The sequence below is a fragment of the Leptopilina heterotoma genome, unplaced genomic scaffold (assembly GCF_015476425.1).
Source record: "Leptopilina heterotoma isolate Lh14 unplaced genomic scaffold, ASM1547642v1 Lhet_265, whole genome shotgun sequence".
NCBI classification, from domain to species: domain Eukaryota; kingdom Metazoa; phylum Arthropoda; class Insecta; order Hymenoptera; family Figitidae; genus Leptopilina; species Leptopilina heterotoma.
Window position 1 is genome coordinate 260,015 of NW_025110975.1, and position 20,807 is coordinate 280,821.

General features: G+C 29.2%; 1 protein-coding gene across 1 annotated transcript in view; it reads left to right on the forward strand.

Annotated features, from left to right (window-relative positions):
- LOC122503605 (frizzled-4) overlaps positions 1–20,807 on the forward strand; it is a 72,309-nt gene continuing 51,502 nt past the window's right edge. Inside the window, exons 1-4 of the mRNA XM_043614202.1 lie at positions 1–852; positions 5,559–5,802; positions 6,108–6,354; positions 6,563–6,800. Coding sequence (XP_043470137.1) covers positions 608–852; positions 5,559–5,802; positions 6,108–6,354; positions 6,563–6,800 — 974 coding nt within the window. The 5' untranslated portion in view covers positions 1–607. The remainder of the gene's footprint in view (positions 853–5,558; positions 5,803–6,107; positions 6,355–6,562; positions 6,801–20,807) is intronic.

Sequence of the window (20,807 nt, forward strand, 5' to 3'; positions counted from 1 at the left end):
CTCGGAGAGAATACAACCGGCGTATAGGTCGAAGAATGTCTGCGTGCTCTCTTCTGCCCTCAGTATCTCGTGAATAGTCGTCGGATGAGGAGCACTATAGAAACATTCACCATCCCTCCCTTTTTTTTAAACATCCGTTAATCATGTGTCGAGCGCACCTCATCCAATCACCACACTTGTTTTCTCATTGAAACGATCCTCCCCCTCGTGACACGCGGAAACGTGATCAGAAACTCATCAACTCTTCAGCCCTCCAAGAATATAATAGAAGCAGAAAAATTTACAAAAAAAAAGAATGTAAAAAAAATTTTAATAAATAAAAAATAAACCACTTTAAAAAACAGAAATTTTGCATTCAAATGTACCGTCTACCTTGAAAAAATGTAATATTTCTTGTTTTTTCTGATTAAAGAAGTTTTTTCTGAATTGAATACAAAGTGAATGTAAATTTTTTTTTCCTGCCAGTGAATATCAAAAGAAGTTCCCGACTCGAAAGAAGAAAAATAATGTTGAGGAAGATTGTTGTGCGTGCATATCGTGGGACAAGAACAGTGGATGAATAATAATAAAACTTGCGGGCAAAATAGTTTTATTTTAAAATTGTGTGATGTTGAGTTTTGATTCGAAAGTTGAGGGATTGATGAAGAATTGGAAGATGTGGTGGTTAATAGTGTTGATGTCAGTGAGGACAATTTGGGGAGCACATGGAGCTTGTGAACCAATTAGAATAGAAATGTGCCGGGGACTTGGATACAATGTGACTGCAATGCCGAATTTGATTGGTCATGAGGTACAGGGTGATGCTGAATTCACGCTACAGACGTTCAGTCCTTTGATTCAATACGGATGCAGGTAATATATTTTTTTTCTTTATTTATAAATTTTTCTTTTAGGGATACTAATCATTACTTTAACAGATGACCCAAAGGTTGACCATTGTTATTTTAAGGATATCCTAGAAATATTTTAATTTTCTGATATGATTGGGACTCCTAAAACAGGGGATACTGAACATTATACTACTGAAGATTTTATTTTAAAAACCTACTAGAAAAAAGGGATACTGAACATTATACTACTGAAGATTTGTTTCCTAAAACCTATTAGAAAAGGGATACTGAAATACTGCTGAAGATTTTAATCTAAAAACCTACTAGAAAAAAGGGATACTGAACATTTTATACTATACTGAAGATTTTTTTTCAAAGTTCTTTAAAAAAGTGTGTACTGAACACAATACTACTGAACATTTAATTAACAATCATAAACAGGGGGATACTGGACATTATACTACTGAAGATTTGTTTCCTAAAACCTATTAGAAAAGGGATACTGAACATTATACTACTGAAGATTTTAATCTAAAAACCTACTAGAAAAGGGATACTGGACATTATACTACTGAAGATTTGTTTCCTAAAACATACCAAAAAGGGGATACTGAACATTATACTACTGAAGATTTGTTTTGAAAGTTCTTTAAAAAAGTAGGTACTCTTTATACTGAACACTATACTGCTAAATATTTAATTAACAATCATAAACAGGGGGGTACTGATCATTATACTTCTGAAGAATAATTTAAATAGAAATGGGGTCAAAAAAAAGGGATTACTGACTATTAGACTACAAGCGTAGGCAGAGGATTAACTAACAATGGGATTGTAATTAATGGGATACTGATCATTAACCTACTGAGGAATTAATTAAAACCCTTGAAAAAGGGATGCTGACCATTATACGGACAAAGATTTATTAAAATAACAATACGATCCTAAAAATTGGGTGTACTGGTCATTATACTACTGAAAATTCTTAAAAAAAAGATATTGACAATTTTCGTTACTGAAGATTTATTAAAATAACAATAAAATCCTATAAAGAGGGTATTGCTAATTTACATTACTGAAGATTTATTAAAATAACAATGCTGTCCTTAAAAGAGGGTACTGCTAATTTACATTACTGAAGATTTATTAAAATAACAATAAAATCCTATAAAGAGGGTATTGCCAATTTACATTACTGAAGATTTATTAGAATAACAATGCTGTCCTTAAAAGAGGGTACTGCTAATTTACATTACTGAAGATTTATTAAAATAACAATGGTATCCTAATAAAAGGGGTATTCCTAATGAATAATAATAATAAATAAATAATTAATAATAATAATAATAATAATAATAATAATAATAATAATAATAATAATAATAATAATAATAATAATAATAATAATAATAATAATAATAATAATAATGGTTTGGTACTGAAACTTAATTAAATAACAATTGGGTTCTAAGTAAATGAGGATACTGACTATTATACTACTAAAGATGTATTTAACAGCAAATTTAATTTAAATTAATTAATTAATTAATTCAAATTAAGGGGGTACTGATCATTATACTACTGAAGATTTAATTAACGCTCTTGAAAAGGGGGATACAGATAATTATATTACCAAAGATTTATTTAAATAACAATGGTATCCTAACAATGGGGACATTCGTGGTTTTCATTACTGAAGAATTATTTAGATAACAATGGGGACCTAAGGAATCGGGATACTGATTATTATACTACTGAAGATTTATTTGACTATAGTTAAATATAGTTATAGTTTTCATTGGTATACCAATTGAATTCTAACTCAGGGGTACTGATTATTATACTACTGAAGATTTAATTAATGCTCGAAGTGGCTGATGCTGATCATTATATTGCCGAAGATTTATTTAAATAACAATGGTATCCAAACTGCGAGAGCATTTCTAATTTTTGTTAATGAAAATTATTTAAATAACAATGTGGTCCTGAAGAATGGGGATACTGATTATTATACTACTGAAGATTTAATTAACACTTTTGAAGAGGGTAATATTGATCATTATGCTGACGAAGGTTTTTTGAAATAACAACGGTGTTCTTAAAAAAAGGGCATTGCCAATTTTTTTTAATACAGACTTATTGAAATAACAATGATATTCTATAAAAGGGGAAATAGCAATTAAAACTATTGAAGATTTATTAAAATAACAATGCTAATTCTAACAGTGGGGGAATTCAGAATTTTTAATACTGAAGAATTATTTAGATAACAATAGGGACTGATTATTATACTATTAAAGATTTAATTAGCGCTCTTGAAAAGGATGTTACTGATCATTATATTGCAGAAGATTTAATTAAATAACAATGGAATCCTAACAGTTGGGTATTCCTAGTTTTTGTTACTGAAGAATTATTTAGATATATTAATGGGGTCCTAAAGAATGGGGATACTGATTATTATACTATACTGAAGATTTATATTTAACTACCAATGAAAGTCTAATTCAGGAACTACTGGTCGATATACTACTGAAGAGTTATTTAACCAACAATGGGATTGTAATTAAAGGTGTACTGACTATTATACTACCTAAGATTTATTCATGTAGCAATGGTATTCCAATTAAGGAGATACTCATCATTATACTAATAAGGATTCATTTCTTTCATTTTTCTTTAAGGGATATTTCCCATAGTAGGGGTACTGACTATCATAGTACTGAAGATTTTATTTAAATAACAATAAGGGCTTAAAAAAGAAGGTCGTGACTATTAAACTACTGAAATTTATTAAATGAACAACGGGGTCTTAATTAAGGGATTACTGACTATTATACTACTAAAGATTTATTAACTACCGCAATTTAATTCTAATGAAGGGGATCCTGATTATTATACTACTGAAGATTTAATTAACGCCCTTAATGAAAGGGAAACTGAAAATTTACTTAAATAACAATGGGGTTTAATAAAGGGGGTACTGACTATTATACTACTGAAGATTTAATTAAAAAGCTCCCAAAGAGGATGATAATGATCATTATATTGCCAACGATTTATTTAAATAACATTGCTATTCTTAAAAAAAGGGTATTGACAATTTTTGTTATTGAAGATTTATATAAATAACAATGGTATTGTATTCTATAAAGGGGATATTGTCAATTAACATTAATGAAGATTTATTTAAATAACAATGGTATCCTAACAGAGGGTTTTTCTAATTTTTCTTTTTTCTAATTTTCGATACTGAACATTATTTAAACAATAATGGGGTCCTATAAAATGGGGATACTGACTATTATACTACTGAAGACAAATTCAACTACCAATTTAATTCTATAATTAAGGGGGTACTGATCATTATACTACTGAAGATTTATTTAATTATCAACTGGTTCTTAATTAAGGGATAACTGATCTTTATAATACTAAAAATCTATTTAATTAACGACGAAGTTTTAATTACTACTGAAGATTTACTTAACTAACAATTAGACTGTAACTATGAGGGCACTGACTATTATATTACTGGAGATTTAAGAAACGCTCTCGAAGAGGGTGATACTGATCATTATATTACCGAAGATTTATTTAAATAACAATGGTATTCTTAAAAAAAGGATGTTGACAATTTTCGTTACTGAAGATTTATTAAAATAACAATGATATTCTCTGAAAGGGGTATTGACAATTTACATTATTGAAGATTCATCTTAATAACAATGGTATCCTAATCGAAACCCCTTTTATTTGGATGCCATTCCTAATTTTCGATACTGAAACTTAATTAAATAATAATTTGGTCCTAATGAATGGGGATACTGATTATTATACTATTGAAGATTTATTTATCTAACAATGGGATTCTAAGTAAGGGGGTACTCGCTATTATACTACCGAATATTTATTTAACTATCAATTGTATTCTAATAAATAGGGTACTCATCATTAAACTACTGAAGGTTTATGTTACTAACCATGGAATTCTATAAATGAGGGCTTTTACCATTTGTTTACTGAAGATTTATTAAATTAACAATGGTTTCATAAAAGATACCCTAATTGCATCCAGATATTCAGGTGGGAAGACGTTCGTGTTTTTAAAATTCTGCATGAATTATTTGTTAAAACCCTTTTGTCGATGTTGGATAAAAGTTTTGCCCATTTTACTTAATGGTACTAACTTGTTACATCTTTTCAGATATTTTAATTATTAAGTTCTAAATTAGTAGCTAAGAGAAGCTTTAAAAATATTCTATAGAATATTCTAAAAGTAGTCTTCTAAAGTAATCTTCTAATGATGCCTTCTAAAGGACTTTTCTAAAGTACTCTTCAAAAGTAGTCTTCTAAATTAGTCTTTTAAGGAAGTCTTCTAAAGTAGTCTTCTAAAGGAGTTTTTTAAAGTTGTCTTCTAAGGTAGTCTTTCAAAGTAGTCTTGCAGTTTTTATACCTTCTACTTTTTTAATTCATATCTCCTAAAGTGGCTAACTAATCAACGCTCAACGATTACAAAGTCTCCCATTTTAAAAATCTTATTATTTGACCAAATTATAAAATTCTCATTATTTGACCGACTCAAAAGAATTTTATTCAAATTTATTTAAACTAGTTTATTTAAATTACTAGATACATTATGATTATTCAAATTTACTATACACTGTGATTATTTAAATTAACTTTCATTTGAAAAGAATTTAAGAAAACAATCTTCTGTTCTTTCAGTGCCCAATTGCACCTGTTTCTCTGTTCCGTTTATGTACCCATGTGCACGGAAAAAGTACCATCGCCAATTGGACCATGTCGAGGACTCTGTGAACAAGTTCGCGCACGTTGCTATCCAGTACTTCAAGGTTTTGGTTTTCCTTGGCCTGCGGCATTAAATTGCTCTAAATTTCCACCTCAAAATAATCATCAGCATATGTGTATGGAAGGACCCGGTGAACCTGGACCTGCGATTCCAATTCAGGTAAAATATTCTATTTCCGATTCTTCTCCTAACTGCTTATTACAATAAAAAAAGGAATTCAACTTTGACCTAATTTTTCTATATTATGCGAAACGTTATCAAATTTAGACTTTGGTTTAAAAAATGCAAAAAGAATGGGTGGAAGAGACGTTTTCGTCAGGTGGTTATAAAAGAGTAAAGAAAGAAGGAGTTTTGGGTTCCGCGATAAATTTAGAAACTAAGCCGCAGTTAGGAATACATTTTCCATGACCCTCATACATCAGGAGTTACTTAATGAAGCGGCCTTTCTTTCTCCTCTTCCGTAGACGATTGGTGCCGGCAATGGACCTTGGGGTTGTTCGTGGTACGCCAAATCTGGTCTCTATATCTTTTTAAATCGCTCCGGGAGATGCGCGGCCGCTTGCGATGCCGATATTCTTTGGTCACAAAGGGATAAGAAGATAGCTGAGGCATGGACCGCAGCATTTGCAACAGTTTGCCTTTTCTCAGTTGCCATTGCAATATTCACTGCGCTAAAACCGCGAAAACAATACGGAACAACCAACACAGCCGGTGAGTTAACAATAAAACTTCAATTATACTGTAAGTCCCTTTTGACAAAATAAAACTAGAGAAAATCATTCTAAATTGTAATTTACATTTTTAAAAAATTGTTTTCCATTATACTGTAATTTAAACAATAGATAACGATTTCTATTATTGTTTTGATACACTTGGTAATTTTATGACTGATTTCGAATTGCTTCCTTTCTTCTTGCAGAGAAAGCCATCACGTGTTTGGCCGTATGCCATGCGGTTGTCGCAGTTGGTTACGTGATTCGATTAGCTGCTGGACGAGTAGCTGTCGCGTGCACGCAAGCAATTCCTTTACACTCTCAAGATCAAGTGATCATCGCTCAGCATCAACAGCAGTATCTCACTCAGGACGGTCTTGATAATCCTTATTGTGCCATTGTCTTTTTGATGCTCTACTATTTTGGTGGTGCCGCTAGTGTTTGGTGAGTAGTTTTTCTATTTTTATTTCAAAAACTCCAGATGCTTAACAATGGGGGTACTGGTTACTATATTACTGAAGATTTAAGTAATACCCTCAAGAAGGGGATACTTATCATTATACTACTGAAGATTTAAATAAAACCCTCAAAATGGGAATACTTATCATTATACTACTGAAGATTTAAATAAAACCCTCAAAATGGGGATACTTATCATTATACTACTGAAGATTTAATTAAAACCCTCAAAAAGAGGATACTTATCATTATACTACTGAAGATTTAACCCTCTGCCTACGCTGACAAGTGGATTGTCGGTTTTTGGTGATAACGGTCAACTAAGTAGGCAGAGAATTTATTAACGTCCTTAAGGATGGGATACTGACTATTAGACTACTGAAGATTTAATTGACGCCTTTATATACGGGGGTGCTAATCATTATACTACTGAAGATTTGTTAAATCTAATGCTTAAATGATTTTAAACATAATTTGCATAGTTTCCAAAAGGGTTCCAAATAGATCATTTTAGACGATAACAATCACAAGCGTAGGCAGGGAGTTAACTAACACTGGGATTGTAATTAAGGGGATACTGATCATTATACTACTGAAGATTTTATTATATCCCTTGAAAAAGGATGTATATCAAGTTAGCAGTGCAACTTCACAAAATTCAAAAATGAACAATACTATAATTTGCCGTTAATTAATCGCTAATTAATTGTGAAAGAAATAATTTTGTCGTTTAAATATTTTTTTTTATACAGGGTGCCCTGCTAACTTGATGTCAAGTTAGCAGGGCACCCCCTTGAAACTGTTAAATCAATATATTTCGCAGAATTTCTTGCGCAAGAATTTACCGTTTTTTATCCGTAACAAATCCCATTAATCCTTTTGAAAAATAATTAAAGTTGCGAGGGCAAACAAAAGTTTTCGGGTTTAGAAGTGTAGAATAACCACTTTAACCGCACTCATAGGGTTATTCCTGTGTTTTGAATTTACCGCTTGTCGAATTTAAATGAATTGTGTCCGGGAAAAAATCGTATGATTATTTTCAACTTAACATTAGATAATATCAAGTTAAGCCAACCTCCTATCTCAATTTTTTATATTTGTTTTCATTTTTATAAATTCCACACTTTCGCCACTAGTTGTGCAATGTACTATTGTACCAAATGATCAAAATATTAGTGTACGGAACCCGCTATTTCAGTGCAAGTGAAATTCGCACTTGCCCAGTTTTTTTTAAATGCCGTCTAACATAAAAATAAACAATTATGAAAAGATAAAAATTACTTCGGAGGCGAGGGAATATTAATTTAGTTAAAATTTCTAAAATTTTTGTAAGATCCTGGAAAAAAATTTCAAATATAGTGTTTTTCCTACCTTGGATCCTCTTGCAATTTTTTTTAATTACTTCATACATTAAAATTTACAATTATCAAAAGAAAAAATTGTTTCTAAGGCATGAAAATGATAATTTAATTGAATAAACAATTTAATTTAATACCGAGATTTTTTAAAAAATCATAACTATTATAAATGGTACAATATAAATTAAATTTATCAATCTTTTTCTGTGAAAGTCAGGTGGCAGATTGCACCCGTAGTAATTTCTTAAATCATTAATGCGCGCATAGAATTTTACTAGTAAATTGAATAAGTTAATAAAATATCTCTGAATATCTATAATATATTTAAAATATAAGTAAATAACGTAAATATTTTTTCCATAGACTATAAACGTTGTAAAAATAATCTCAGGGCATTCTAGCGATATTTTTATTATATCCCTAGGATATCCTGTGAATATCCTCTAGATATACCAAGGACAGCCATAAGATATCCCTACACTGTAAAAAATTTATGGAGTTAACGGACTCGGGAGTTGGGAGTGAAATTTTTTGAGTTAAAAATCAACTCCAGAAGAGAGTTAATTTACTAACTTCTACTAACTCCCTTTATCACAAAATTTTATTCACAACCATTGTTTACATGATTCTTTATGTTTTTTTATTATTGTAGATTATGTAAATGCAATATTATAAATAAAAAACCAAACGGTCCGGTTTACCCCAGGGGGTGGGGCAAACCGGACCGTTTGCAAAATTTTTTAAAGTTAACACAGCAACTTAACAATAAAAGATAAGGTATATGTGTCTCTGGGAAAAAGTTGCGCAATTAAATGATCATTCAAACAAGCCATCGAAAAGTGAAATCAGTTGATTCGTTTGGTCACAAGAGTCAAAAAACCGTTAGGGGGTCCGGTTTGCCCCACTCTACCCTATTAATTATTTTTAAGAAATAATCTTCTAAAAATTGAAAATTAAAGATTTTTAAATTCAAAAGTTAATAAACTAAAATAAATAAAAAATAAGTATAAACCAACTATTTACTACTTTTTTTACGTTATGGTACTATATATTTAAGTACTTTTTTTTAGATTTCAGCAACTCGAAGCTACTATTTCTTTTTTTTGAGAATTTGCACTACTTTAAATTCGCTAATACAAGAAATAAAAATATATTTTAATAAAATTTCGCAAAGAAATTCAATTATTCAGAAAAAATTGATAAAATTTATCCAAAATTTAATTATTTTCATAAATAATAAAATTTCTCCATTTTAAACATTTTAATAAAATTCTTCTTAGGAATTCAATTTTTTTTAAATTTTAATAAAATTCTTTACTATTACTATTTCCCAGTAAACGAAAACTAATTGAAATGAATTAAAAAGAATTCACAAAGAGCTTTCGTGAATCCCGCTTTGTAACAAATACGAATTCGAGCCATGATGCAATTTTCCTGAATTCGTGAAACTGTATTGAACTTCCGAACCTTCTATCCGTACCAATTCACTGGACAAGTTTTGAGCCTTTAATTGTTTTTCAATTCGTTAGCACGAATTCAATGCATTCCTTGGCCATTTCTTTCGAATGCGAATTCGTTTGGACAAATTGGTACATATTGAATTAAATTCAATTGAATATACAAAGAGCTTGAGTGAATCCCGCTTTGTGACAAATACGAATTGGAGCCTACCAAAAATGTTAATTCGTTTCAATTCATTTGAATTAGTTTTTTTTTACTGGGTTCTTTTCTAATACTATTTTAATTGAAATTTTGAAAAGAATTTAATTATTGTCCGAATTTTAATAAAAGGCTTCGCAGTAATTCAATTATTATTCAACTCATTAACAAAATTTCTGCAAGGCATTTAATTATTGTTATAAATTTGAATAAAATTTTTTTTAAAAATTCAATTATTTTCATGAATGATAAAATACTTTACAGAAATTCAATATTTGTGTTGTTACTTAAAATAATAAAATCCTTTGCAGAAAATAAAATATTCTCGTATAAATAACATTTTTACAGGGAATCAATTATTTTTATAAAAAATAAAATTCTTTTAGGAATTCAATTATTTTCATAAATAATAAAACTCATTGCAGAATTTCAATTATTTTTTATAAAATTTTAATCGTATTTCTCGAAAAATGTCACTATTCTCAAAAATTTTATTACAATTTGTTGATAACGATTCTTTATGGGAATTGAATTTTAAGAAACATTCAATTCAATTAAAATTTTAGATTAACAATTAAATATCAAAAGCAATATAGCGTGAATTTTTAAAAATAATTGAATTTTGAATAAATTTAATTGAACTTTGTAAATATTATTCTAAGTTTTTATAATTTAATATTTATTTCATTGAAGAATTTAGGAATATTTGAAATTTTGTAAAACTGAATATTGTAAACTATAATGGATTTAAAAATACCATCCTTCTAATTTTAGGTTAGGATTTTTGTCAAAATAATTGTGCGAATAAATTAACCGAGTTGAGTTGTACAATTCGAAACTCCGATTTTCAAATTGGCTAGTTTGATTCGAATTTACTTTCGAATTGGTAGTTCGATTCGAATTTTCTTTCGATTCGAATCGGCCAATTCGAAATTGAACACTTGAACAAAAGGAACTTCAAGCGTATAGAAATATGGATAATAGATATATACTGCCCACAAAGAAAAATTGATATTCTAAAATTAAGAATTTAATCACCGACAGATTAGCTCAGTCGGATAAATGCCTCGCTCGGCGAGATGGACCAAGGGTACTTGGTTCGCGCCCATTAGCCTGGGATTTTTCCGGCACGTGAGATAATCTGAGCGGGCGATTTGAACGTCGAGGACTTGGTTGTGTAATATTCGAGACTTCGAATTTATACATCCAAGACTCGGCGTCGATAAATCGGCTGTACTCAGTTAAAGGTTTTCCGTAGTTTCCCTTAACTATGGCCAGAGAGGGCCATGTGAATACGAGTACTTCTAATAAAAGTCGGCTGCGGACCGCAAATAGGGGGTATTTGGGGAAATCTGGGGAAATTTGGAGAATAATAGGGGGGTTGTCAGATATGTAAAAACCCGAATGGGGTATACATGAAGAGCAATTATATACTATAAAAAAAATATAAACAATAAAGAAAGAATACAAAGTCATTTTATAATTAATTAGATTTAAAAAATTATATTTTTAGGAAAACATTTTTCTTAAAATTTAGAAAATTTTGAATCAAAAAAGTTAATTTATTACAATTAAAATTTATTTGTAAAAATTATAATTATTTACTTCATTTAAATACAACTTATAATTTTGTTATTAATTTAAAAAAATTTTATTTAATTTATTTAATTTAAGAAAACAAATAATTTACATTACTATAAAATAAAGAACACATCTAAGTATTTTTTTATGATAATATAAAGAAGTTAAATAAATAAAAATATGCTGAAATATTATTGTATATTTAAAATTAAATTTATAATAATAACGTAACTTTATAACCATGGAAATTTCTAAAAATTTAATTTTATAATTGCTTATTTTTGAAAATTAAAAATAAAATGAATTCTTCCTCTATAATAAATATACATTTATTTTTCTTTATTAACTTTATAATTTTCAAATTTTTAATTTTCAATGTTCAGAAAAATATTTGTTATTACTTAAAAATAATTATTAATTATTAATAAGAAATATTAAAAATTATTGGTATTTGTATGTTGTTTATATATTAAAATTATAGAATTAATAAAAAATATATAGACAATTTTTAAGAAAAAGTTTCAAAGTACTATAGATAGCTGTATTATGAATATCAGCCTACTAATTTTAGGTTAGGATTTCTGTCAAAATAATTGTGCGAATAAATTAACCGAGTTGAGTTGTACAATTCGAAACTCCGATTTTCGAATTGGCTAGTTCGATTCGAATTTACTTTCGATTCGAATCGGCCAATTCGAAACTTCGAATTCGTATTTCGATTCGAATTTTCTTTCGATTCGAATCGGCCAATTCGAAATTCGAAACTTCGAATTGGTATTTCGATTCGAATTTTCTTTCGATTCGAATCGGCCAATTCGAAATTCGAATTCGTATTTCGATTCGAATTTACTTTCGATTCGAATTTTGCACTACACCTCTATTAAAAACATTTAAAAACTTTTTTGCAAAAGCAAGGAAGATTTTTTTTTATTAAAACAAATTTCATCTTCAATTTAAAAAGGGATTTTAAAAAAACAATTTTTCTTTGTTTTAAACAAATTTTTTCTGGGTGCAGAGTTAAAAAGGTGTTATTTAAATGACTTGCAATGCAAAGAAAATAAAAGGTTATTTTAATAACGAATTTGGTGTTAAAATAACAAGCAACAACCCTTACAACAAAAGGATATCTTTAGGATATCCTCAGGATGTCCTGTATAAATGTAAGATATCCCGAGAAAGTCCACATGATATCCTAGAATATCCGTAGGTTATCTCTGGGATATACAAACCGCCGCTTTGTAGGATATTTTGGGGGGGTTTTCCCTAGGAATTCCGTGGGATATCAACAGGTTATCCTACACTGTAAAAAAGGGAGTTAAATTTTAACTCCCCAGGGGATTCTATAAAAGTCGCAACCCATTGGGGAGTTAAATAAAGAGAGTTAAAACTTCACACCCAAATGCTAACTCCCCAAAGAAAAAATAACTCCGGCAGGTGTTGATAAAGGGAGTTAGTAGAAGTTAGTAAATTAACTCTCTTCTGGAGTTGATTTTTAACTCAAAAAATTTCACTCCCAACTCCCGAGTCCGTTAACTCCATAAATTTTTTACAGTGTAGGGATATCTTATGGCTGTCCTTGGTATATCTAGAGGATATTCACAGGATATCCTAGGGATATAATAAAAATATCGCTAGAATGCCCTGAGATTATTTTTACAACGTTTATAGTCTATGGAAAAAATATTTACGTTATTTACTTATATTTTAAATATATTATAGATATTCAGAGATATTTTATTAACTTATTCAATTTACTAGTAAAATTCTATGCGCGCATTAATGATTTAAGAAATTACTACGGGTGCAATCTGCCACCTGACTTTCACAGAAAAAGATTGATAAATTTAATTTATATTGTACCATTTATAATAGTTATGATTTTTTAAAAAATCTCGGTATTAAATTAAATTGTTTATTCAATTAAATTATCATTTTCATGCCTTAGAAACAATTTTTTCTTTTGATAATTGTAAATTTTAATGTATGAAGTAATTAAAAAAAATTGCAAGAGGATCCAAGGTAGGAAAAACACTATATTTGAAATTTTTTTCCAGGATCTTACAAAAATTTTAGAAATTTTAACTAAATTAATATTCCCTCGCCTCCGAAGTAATTTTTATCTTTTCATAATTGTTTATTTTTATGTTAGACGGCATTTAAAAAAAACTGGGCAAGTGCGAATTACACTTGCACTGAAATAGCGGGTTCCGTACACTAATATTTTGATCATTTGGTACAATAGTACATTGCACAACTAGTGGCGAAAGTGTGGAATTTATAAAAATGAAAACAAATATAAAAAATTGAGATAGGAGGTTGGCTTAACTTGATATTATCTAATGTTAAGTTGAAAATAATCATACGATTTTTTCCCGGACACAATTCATTTAAATTCGACAAGCGGTAAATTCAAAACACAGGAATAACCCTATGAGTGCGGTTAAAGTGGTTATTCTACACTTCTAAAGCCGAAAACTTTTGTTTGCCCTCGCAACTTTAATTATTTTTCAAAAGGATTAATGGGATTTGTTACGGATAAAAAACGGTAAATTCTTGCGCAAGAAATTCTGCGAAATATATTGATTTAACAGTTTCAAGGGGGTGCCCTGCTAACTTGACATCAAGTTAGCAGGGCACCCTGTATAAAAAAAAATATTTAAACGACAAAATTATTTCTTTCACAATTAATTAGCGATTAATTAACGGCAAATTATAGTATTGTTCATTTTTGAATTTTGTGAAGTTGCACTGCTAACTTGATATACATTGAAAAAGGGATGCTGATCATTATACTGACGAAGGTTTATTAACATAACAATGGAATCCTATAAAGGGGCTATTGACAATTAACATTACTGAAAATTTATTTAAATAACAATGGTATCCTAACAGTGAGGGTATTCATAGTTTTCGTTACTGAAGAATCATTTAGATCAAAAACGTTTCTTAAAATTTATTTATTATAAAAAACATTGCCAATTCCTTTCGCCTGGTTCTGACTACAATGAATTGTGTACCTTATTTAATGTACAAACACTTGAGGAACGAAGATTGATTGCATTCTCTACATTTTTTTCAAGATTTTTAGGACAATTTTTGATTGTTCATATTTATTATCTCTTATAACTATCCTTGTTCCTCAACGTTGTCTGAGGTCTAGTTATCCATTTTACACCGTCGGGTGTCGATCATTGATATGTGTGAGGCTTTAAATACTATGTGCAGCGACAATGAAATTGATTTATTTTGTATCTCTTTAAAAGAATTTTCCAAATCACTTTCTGACTTTATTAATCATTCTCGTGTCACTACGACCACTTAATTTATTAATTTAGATTGAGTATATTAATTAATTTTATTTTTGTTATATATAATCCTATAATTGGTCTTCTGACTGTTGGATTTATTTTAATAAATAAATAAATAACAATAGGGTCCTCAAGTTTAGGGATGCTGATTATTATACTAGTGAAGATTTATTTAACTACCAATGGATTTCTCACTAGGGTGTACTGACTATTATACTACTGAAGATTTAATTAATGCTCTCGAAGATGGTGATACTGATCATTATATTGACGAAGATTTATTTAAATGACAATGGCAGTTTTAGAAATAGGATGTTGACAATTTTCGTTAATAAAGATTTATTTAAATAAGAAGGGTACCCTAACTTTGCGAGTATTCCTAATTTTGGTTACTAAAATTTTTTTAAATAACAATAGGGTCCTGAAGAATGGGGATACTGATTAGTATACTACTAATGATTTAATTAGCGCTTTCGAAGATGTTGTTACTGATCATTATATTGCAGAAGATTTATTTAAATAACAATGGTAGTTGTAGATATAGGATATTGACAATTTTCGTCAATGAAGATTTATTTAAATAACAAGGGTACACTAACAGTGAAGGTATTCCTTATTTTCGTTACTGAATAATCATTTAGATAACAATAGAGTTCTAAAGAATGGGGATACTGATTATTATACTACTGAAGATTTAATTAACGCTCTTGAAGAGGGTGATATTGATCATTATATTGCCGAAGGTTTATTGCAATAACAATGGAATTGTTAAAAAAAGGGTATTGACAATTTTTGTTACTGAAGATTTATTAAAATAACAATGGATTCTATAAAAGGGGTATTAGCAATTATCATTACTGATGATTTATTTAAATAACAATGGTATCCTAACAGTGAGGGTATTCGCAGTTATCTTTATTGTAGAATCATTTAGATAACAATGGGATCCTAAAGTATGGGGATACTGACTATTATACTACTGAAGATTTATTTAATCACGAATGGAATTCCAATTTAGGGTCTACTGGGAATTATGCTACTAAAGATTTATTTAAATACTAATGGGATTGAAATTAAGGGAGTACTGGTCATTATACTACTGAAGATTTATTTAATCACGAATGGAATTTTTATTAAGGGCATACTGACTATTATACTACTGAAGATTTATTTAACAACCAATGGTTTTTCAATCAAGGGGGTACCGATTATTACACTCTGAAGATTCATTGTTTGCATCCCTCGAAAGGTGATATTGTGCTGCACAATAGTTTTTGTAGAATCCCTAAAGATATAGTTAATAAGGAGGTAGTGTTTAACACTAGGTTTTTTTAATCCAGGGTTCGTTTTAGGTCGTTCCGGATATAATCCATCAAGCTAGTTAGGATTCTGTAGGTAATTCCATAAAGCTTTTTAGAATCTTGAACTAATTAATTTTCCTCAAAGGTGGTGTTTAATAATTAGACAACTGTCGATGTTTAGTTCCTGAAGGATGAAAGTCTGATTCACCATTAGGAGTTACTTCATAACTTTAAATTTGGTCACTTCTGGATTGATAAAAATGCAGATAGTACCTTTTAGATTATCTCGTTTATCAAGTTAGGCTTACATGACCCAGATATTTAAAATTGGGTAAAGCTTTATATGAATACTAACAATTAAGTCGGATTAATTTTTTTAAATGTACCATCATTAAAAATTTAGAAATATTGAAATATTTCTTAATTTTTAATGATGCCATGTTAAAAAAAATAGGGGACCCAAAATAGGAATGGGAAGATAGACATAATAGGAAAATTCCCATTTATCACAATAGTTGTGGCCTCCCTTATTATCATGATTCTAAAAGCGAAAAGAACAGCAAGATCCTTGAGTCTCGTTTCGATTGTCCCGTCGTGAGATTAACCTGAAGATATATACATATATATATGTGTGTACCTACAGAATATGCATGCAATCGCGATGTTGCATTTTCTAAGGGAATTCACATTGAAATGCAAAAGAAGAAGGGATAACAATCTGGCAACAGTGTTTTGACTCCCCTCGTGCCGCTAACGAGCCTTTGACTCCCCATCCCCATAGACCCTCCTCATCCTCCTCCTCCTTCTTCTTCTTTTCCCTTACTCCTTCACCTCCTTCGTTTATGTTGAGAGGCTCATCTTAGCGCTTCTAACGGGTGGTCCCAACATCCACCAATACAACCAAAAGGTGGATGAACGATTCAGATTCTCAACGGGTAATTGCACGCTTCCAGCAAACATAAAATTATACAAGCACTGATTTACCGGTTGTGTATATATATCTACTTCAATCAACTCTCTATACGCCCATGGATAAAATTTAACCGACGAGGCATCTCGCTCAAACGCAAATTGTCTCACTTGTTTATTACTTTTCACTCGAGCAATCAAAATATTCTTCTCGATAAAAAATTATTCTCACCAGTCTTGTTAGATGTGTATTCCTCATTCAATTCACAATTTACCGCGCGCGAGGTAATGGGTTCGTAATATGTAATGGGGTTCTTCTTTTTAATAATTATACAGTCTAGAGATGATCCTTTTTTTTAATAATTGAGTTTAGAGTCTTGTTTTCTTGAGTTGTTTTGTTTTAGCGTTTTGTTTTTGCAAGTGGAGAAAAAAAGAGGACAGGTACACCCGTTATATGGGGGACATAAACCGGTGAGATGGGCGAGACTCTCTCTAGGAACCTTGTTGCCAGATATGCATGAAGTCAATCGCATTCCGACTTGTAGGGCGCGAACAGCGAGAGAAAGAAAAAGGGAAGAGGGACACACGTACAACAACACGTTTCAGAAAGAATACACTACTGCGCACGATGTGTAACATCTGGTTTGATATTTAGAATTTTTGAAAAGCACCAATTAGAATTCCTCTCGTGGTCCTGCTATATAGAAAAACTTTCATCCTTTAATTCTTCTTTCGGAATGAGAATTTCTTCTGGATTTTTTTTTATCGTTCACCAACTTTTGCGGAAGTCAATTCTTGTTGCGCGAGACAACTTCCAGGTGAAAAAATTCAGGAAGAAGAAACCGGAAGAATAGAAAAAGAAAAAAAAACTTATTAAAGATCAGTAGAAGAAAAAGTGATGCAAATTTGAAAAAGGAATCTCAAAGCAAGGGACTTTTGAGGATATTTTTTGAACTTTGCGAAAGTTCCTTGGTTTTGTGGGGGTCTTTGGATGGCGAATCTTTTCGAGAGTATTTTCAGAAAGTTTTCGAACTTTTCAATTTCTAGACTTCGTAGGGTTCGTGAAATTCGTTGGGTGAATCTTTTTGGGAACGGATTTTTTTAATAGACTTTTTAGAACGTTTTTGAAACGTTCTGAATTTTAAAAAGATTTTAGGATTCGTGGAGCATTAGAATGGTGAATCTTTTCGGGAACGAATTTTTAAAGAGACTGTTCAGAACGTTCACGAACTTTCCAAATGTTCCAAATGGTTCGTGAGGTTTCGGAATATGGTAAATATTTTGGGGAACAAAATTTTTTCTAGAAAAAACGCGATGGATCTGAAAAAGTCCGTAGAACGAACCGGGAAGTTTAGGAAATAAAAACTTATTAACAATCAGTAGAAGAAATTTTTTAATGACTATTTACTACTTTTTTTACGATTTGCTACTATTTGGATACTTTTTTTTATTTTTTACACTAAAAGCTACTTGTTTTCATGTTTGAGAATTTACACTACTTTCAATTTGTTAACAGTCGAAACAAAAAAAAATATTAAAAAAAATTTTAATAAAGTCAATGGAAAAAATTCCAAAAATTTTAATAAAATTCTTTCAAATGATTCAATTATTTTCACAAATTTTTGGTAATTCAATGATTTTTAATATCTAGTATTTTAAGAAAAAATTTCACAAAAGAATTGAATAATTTAAGGAAAAATGTTTATAAAATTCTTCGCAAACATTCAATTATTTTTATGAATAAAAAAATATTCACAGGAATTCAATTATTTAAAACAGAATTCTTTTAATATTTTTCGAAAAAAATTAATTATTTAAATAGATTTTTATAAAATTCTTCACAGGAATTCAATTATTTTTTATAAACAATAAAATTCTTAACAGGAATTCAATTATTTTTTTAAATAATAAAATTCTTCACAGGAATTCAATTATTTTTTAAAATTCTAATTATAATTGTTGCAGGAATTCAATTATTTTTTAAAATTTTAATAATAATTGTTGCAGGAATTTAATTATTTTTATAAATATTAAAACTAATCACAGGATTTCAATTATTTTTAATACAATTTTTAATGAATCGCGAAATATGCAACTATTCTTAAAAATTTTATTAAAATTTGAATGAATTCAATTATTTTAATAAATTTTAATAAAATTCTTTTTAATAATTGAATTGTTTTCAATATAATTTTAATAAAAATTTTTGATAGAATTCAATTATTTTCATAAATATTATACAATTTTCAAAGAAATTCAATTATTTAAAAATTAAAACACAATTTTCATGAAATTTTTTGAAAAAAATCATTTCTTTAAAAATATTTTTTTTTAATTCTTCTCAGGAATGTAATTATTTTAAAAATCTTGTTAAAGTTCGGTAACAAAAATTCAAGTATTTTCATAAATAATAAAACTCATCGCAGAATTTCAATTATTTTTAATGTAATTTGAAATTATTCTTAAAAATTTAAATAAACTTGTTCGAAAAAATTCAATTATTCTTAAAAATTTGAATAAAATTCTTCGAAAAAATTCAATTATGTATTTAAAAAAATTTGAAATAATTTATTTCTTGGAGTGTAATAATTATTTTCAAATTAATTTTCTATTACATTTCTTTAATGAATTTAATTATTATGAAAAATTTTAATGCAGTTCTTCGTAAAAATTGAATTATTAAAAAAAAATGTTGATGAAGTTTTTTATAAGAATTCAAATTTAAGAAATATTCAATTATTCAATAAATTATTCATTTTTGTATTTAAGTAATTTCATTATCGTAGAACTTTCGAATAAGAAATTGATTTAGAATTGAATAAAATAAAATGCTTAAAGTTTTTAATAATTTTATTTATATATTTCAACAAAAAGAATGATTGAATTTTGAAAGAATTACTTTTATAATTTTTAGAAATAGTGAAATTTCAAAAATTCGTTACATTTAAATCATTTAAAATATTTTAATTCCTGTAGGCAAAATAAATAGGTATTTACATATTTATTCTGAAAAATTAATCTATTTTTGAATTTAATAATTAAGAAATTATAAAAAAAATTGAGTTATCAAGTTAAATTTTTTGATAGCCACTTTTTTACTACTTTTTTTTGTTTTTAAGCTACTTTTTTAAAAATTAATTATCAAGTTCGAAGCTTGTAGTTATATATTCATAGCTTAAAATGATATTAATGGATTTTCATAAAAATAAGTATCTAGGGGTTTTCGGGGTCGCTGATTACGATCATTAACTCGGTTATTAAAAATTCAAAATGGCGGATCCAATATGGCGGATCGAAATTTTAAAATTTAGTTGGACTTTTATGATACTTGGTGCTTAGGGGTTTTCGGGGTCGCTGATTATAAATATGAACTCGGTTTTTGAAAATTCAAAATGGCGGATCCAATATGACGCTAGGCTAGTCTGAAAAACCTTTCCTGTTTAGATTTTAAATAATCTGAATGTCGTTAGTCCTTCGGTTAAATTTATCTGCTTCTAGAATAATCCAGGTGACTCTCGAAAGGTTAAAGAAAAGCAACAGACGAAAGAAGCGGGAGTCTTCGGTGAAAAAAAAAATCGTGCTTGTGAGAGAGAAAAAAGAAAAGAATAAGAGAGAGAAATATTAGTAGGATGGGAGTAAACAAGAGAAGATCGTGGAGAACCTGGTCCGAAAGGGTATATATATATATACAAGATGGAATAGGGAAAAAGGTGGATAAGGGGGGGGTGCAGGGGTTAAGGAGGGAGTCGAGAGGGAGGAAGAGGACAATGCTTGGGAGTGCCTATGGGGTCCATGGACCGTGGCTTCGTGTCCGCAGGGCGCGATGTTTATCGGCTCTTTGGATGTAAATTATGACCCGACATTTCTGTATGCTCC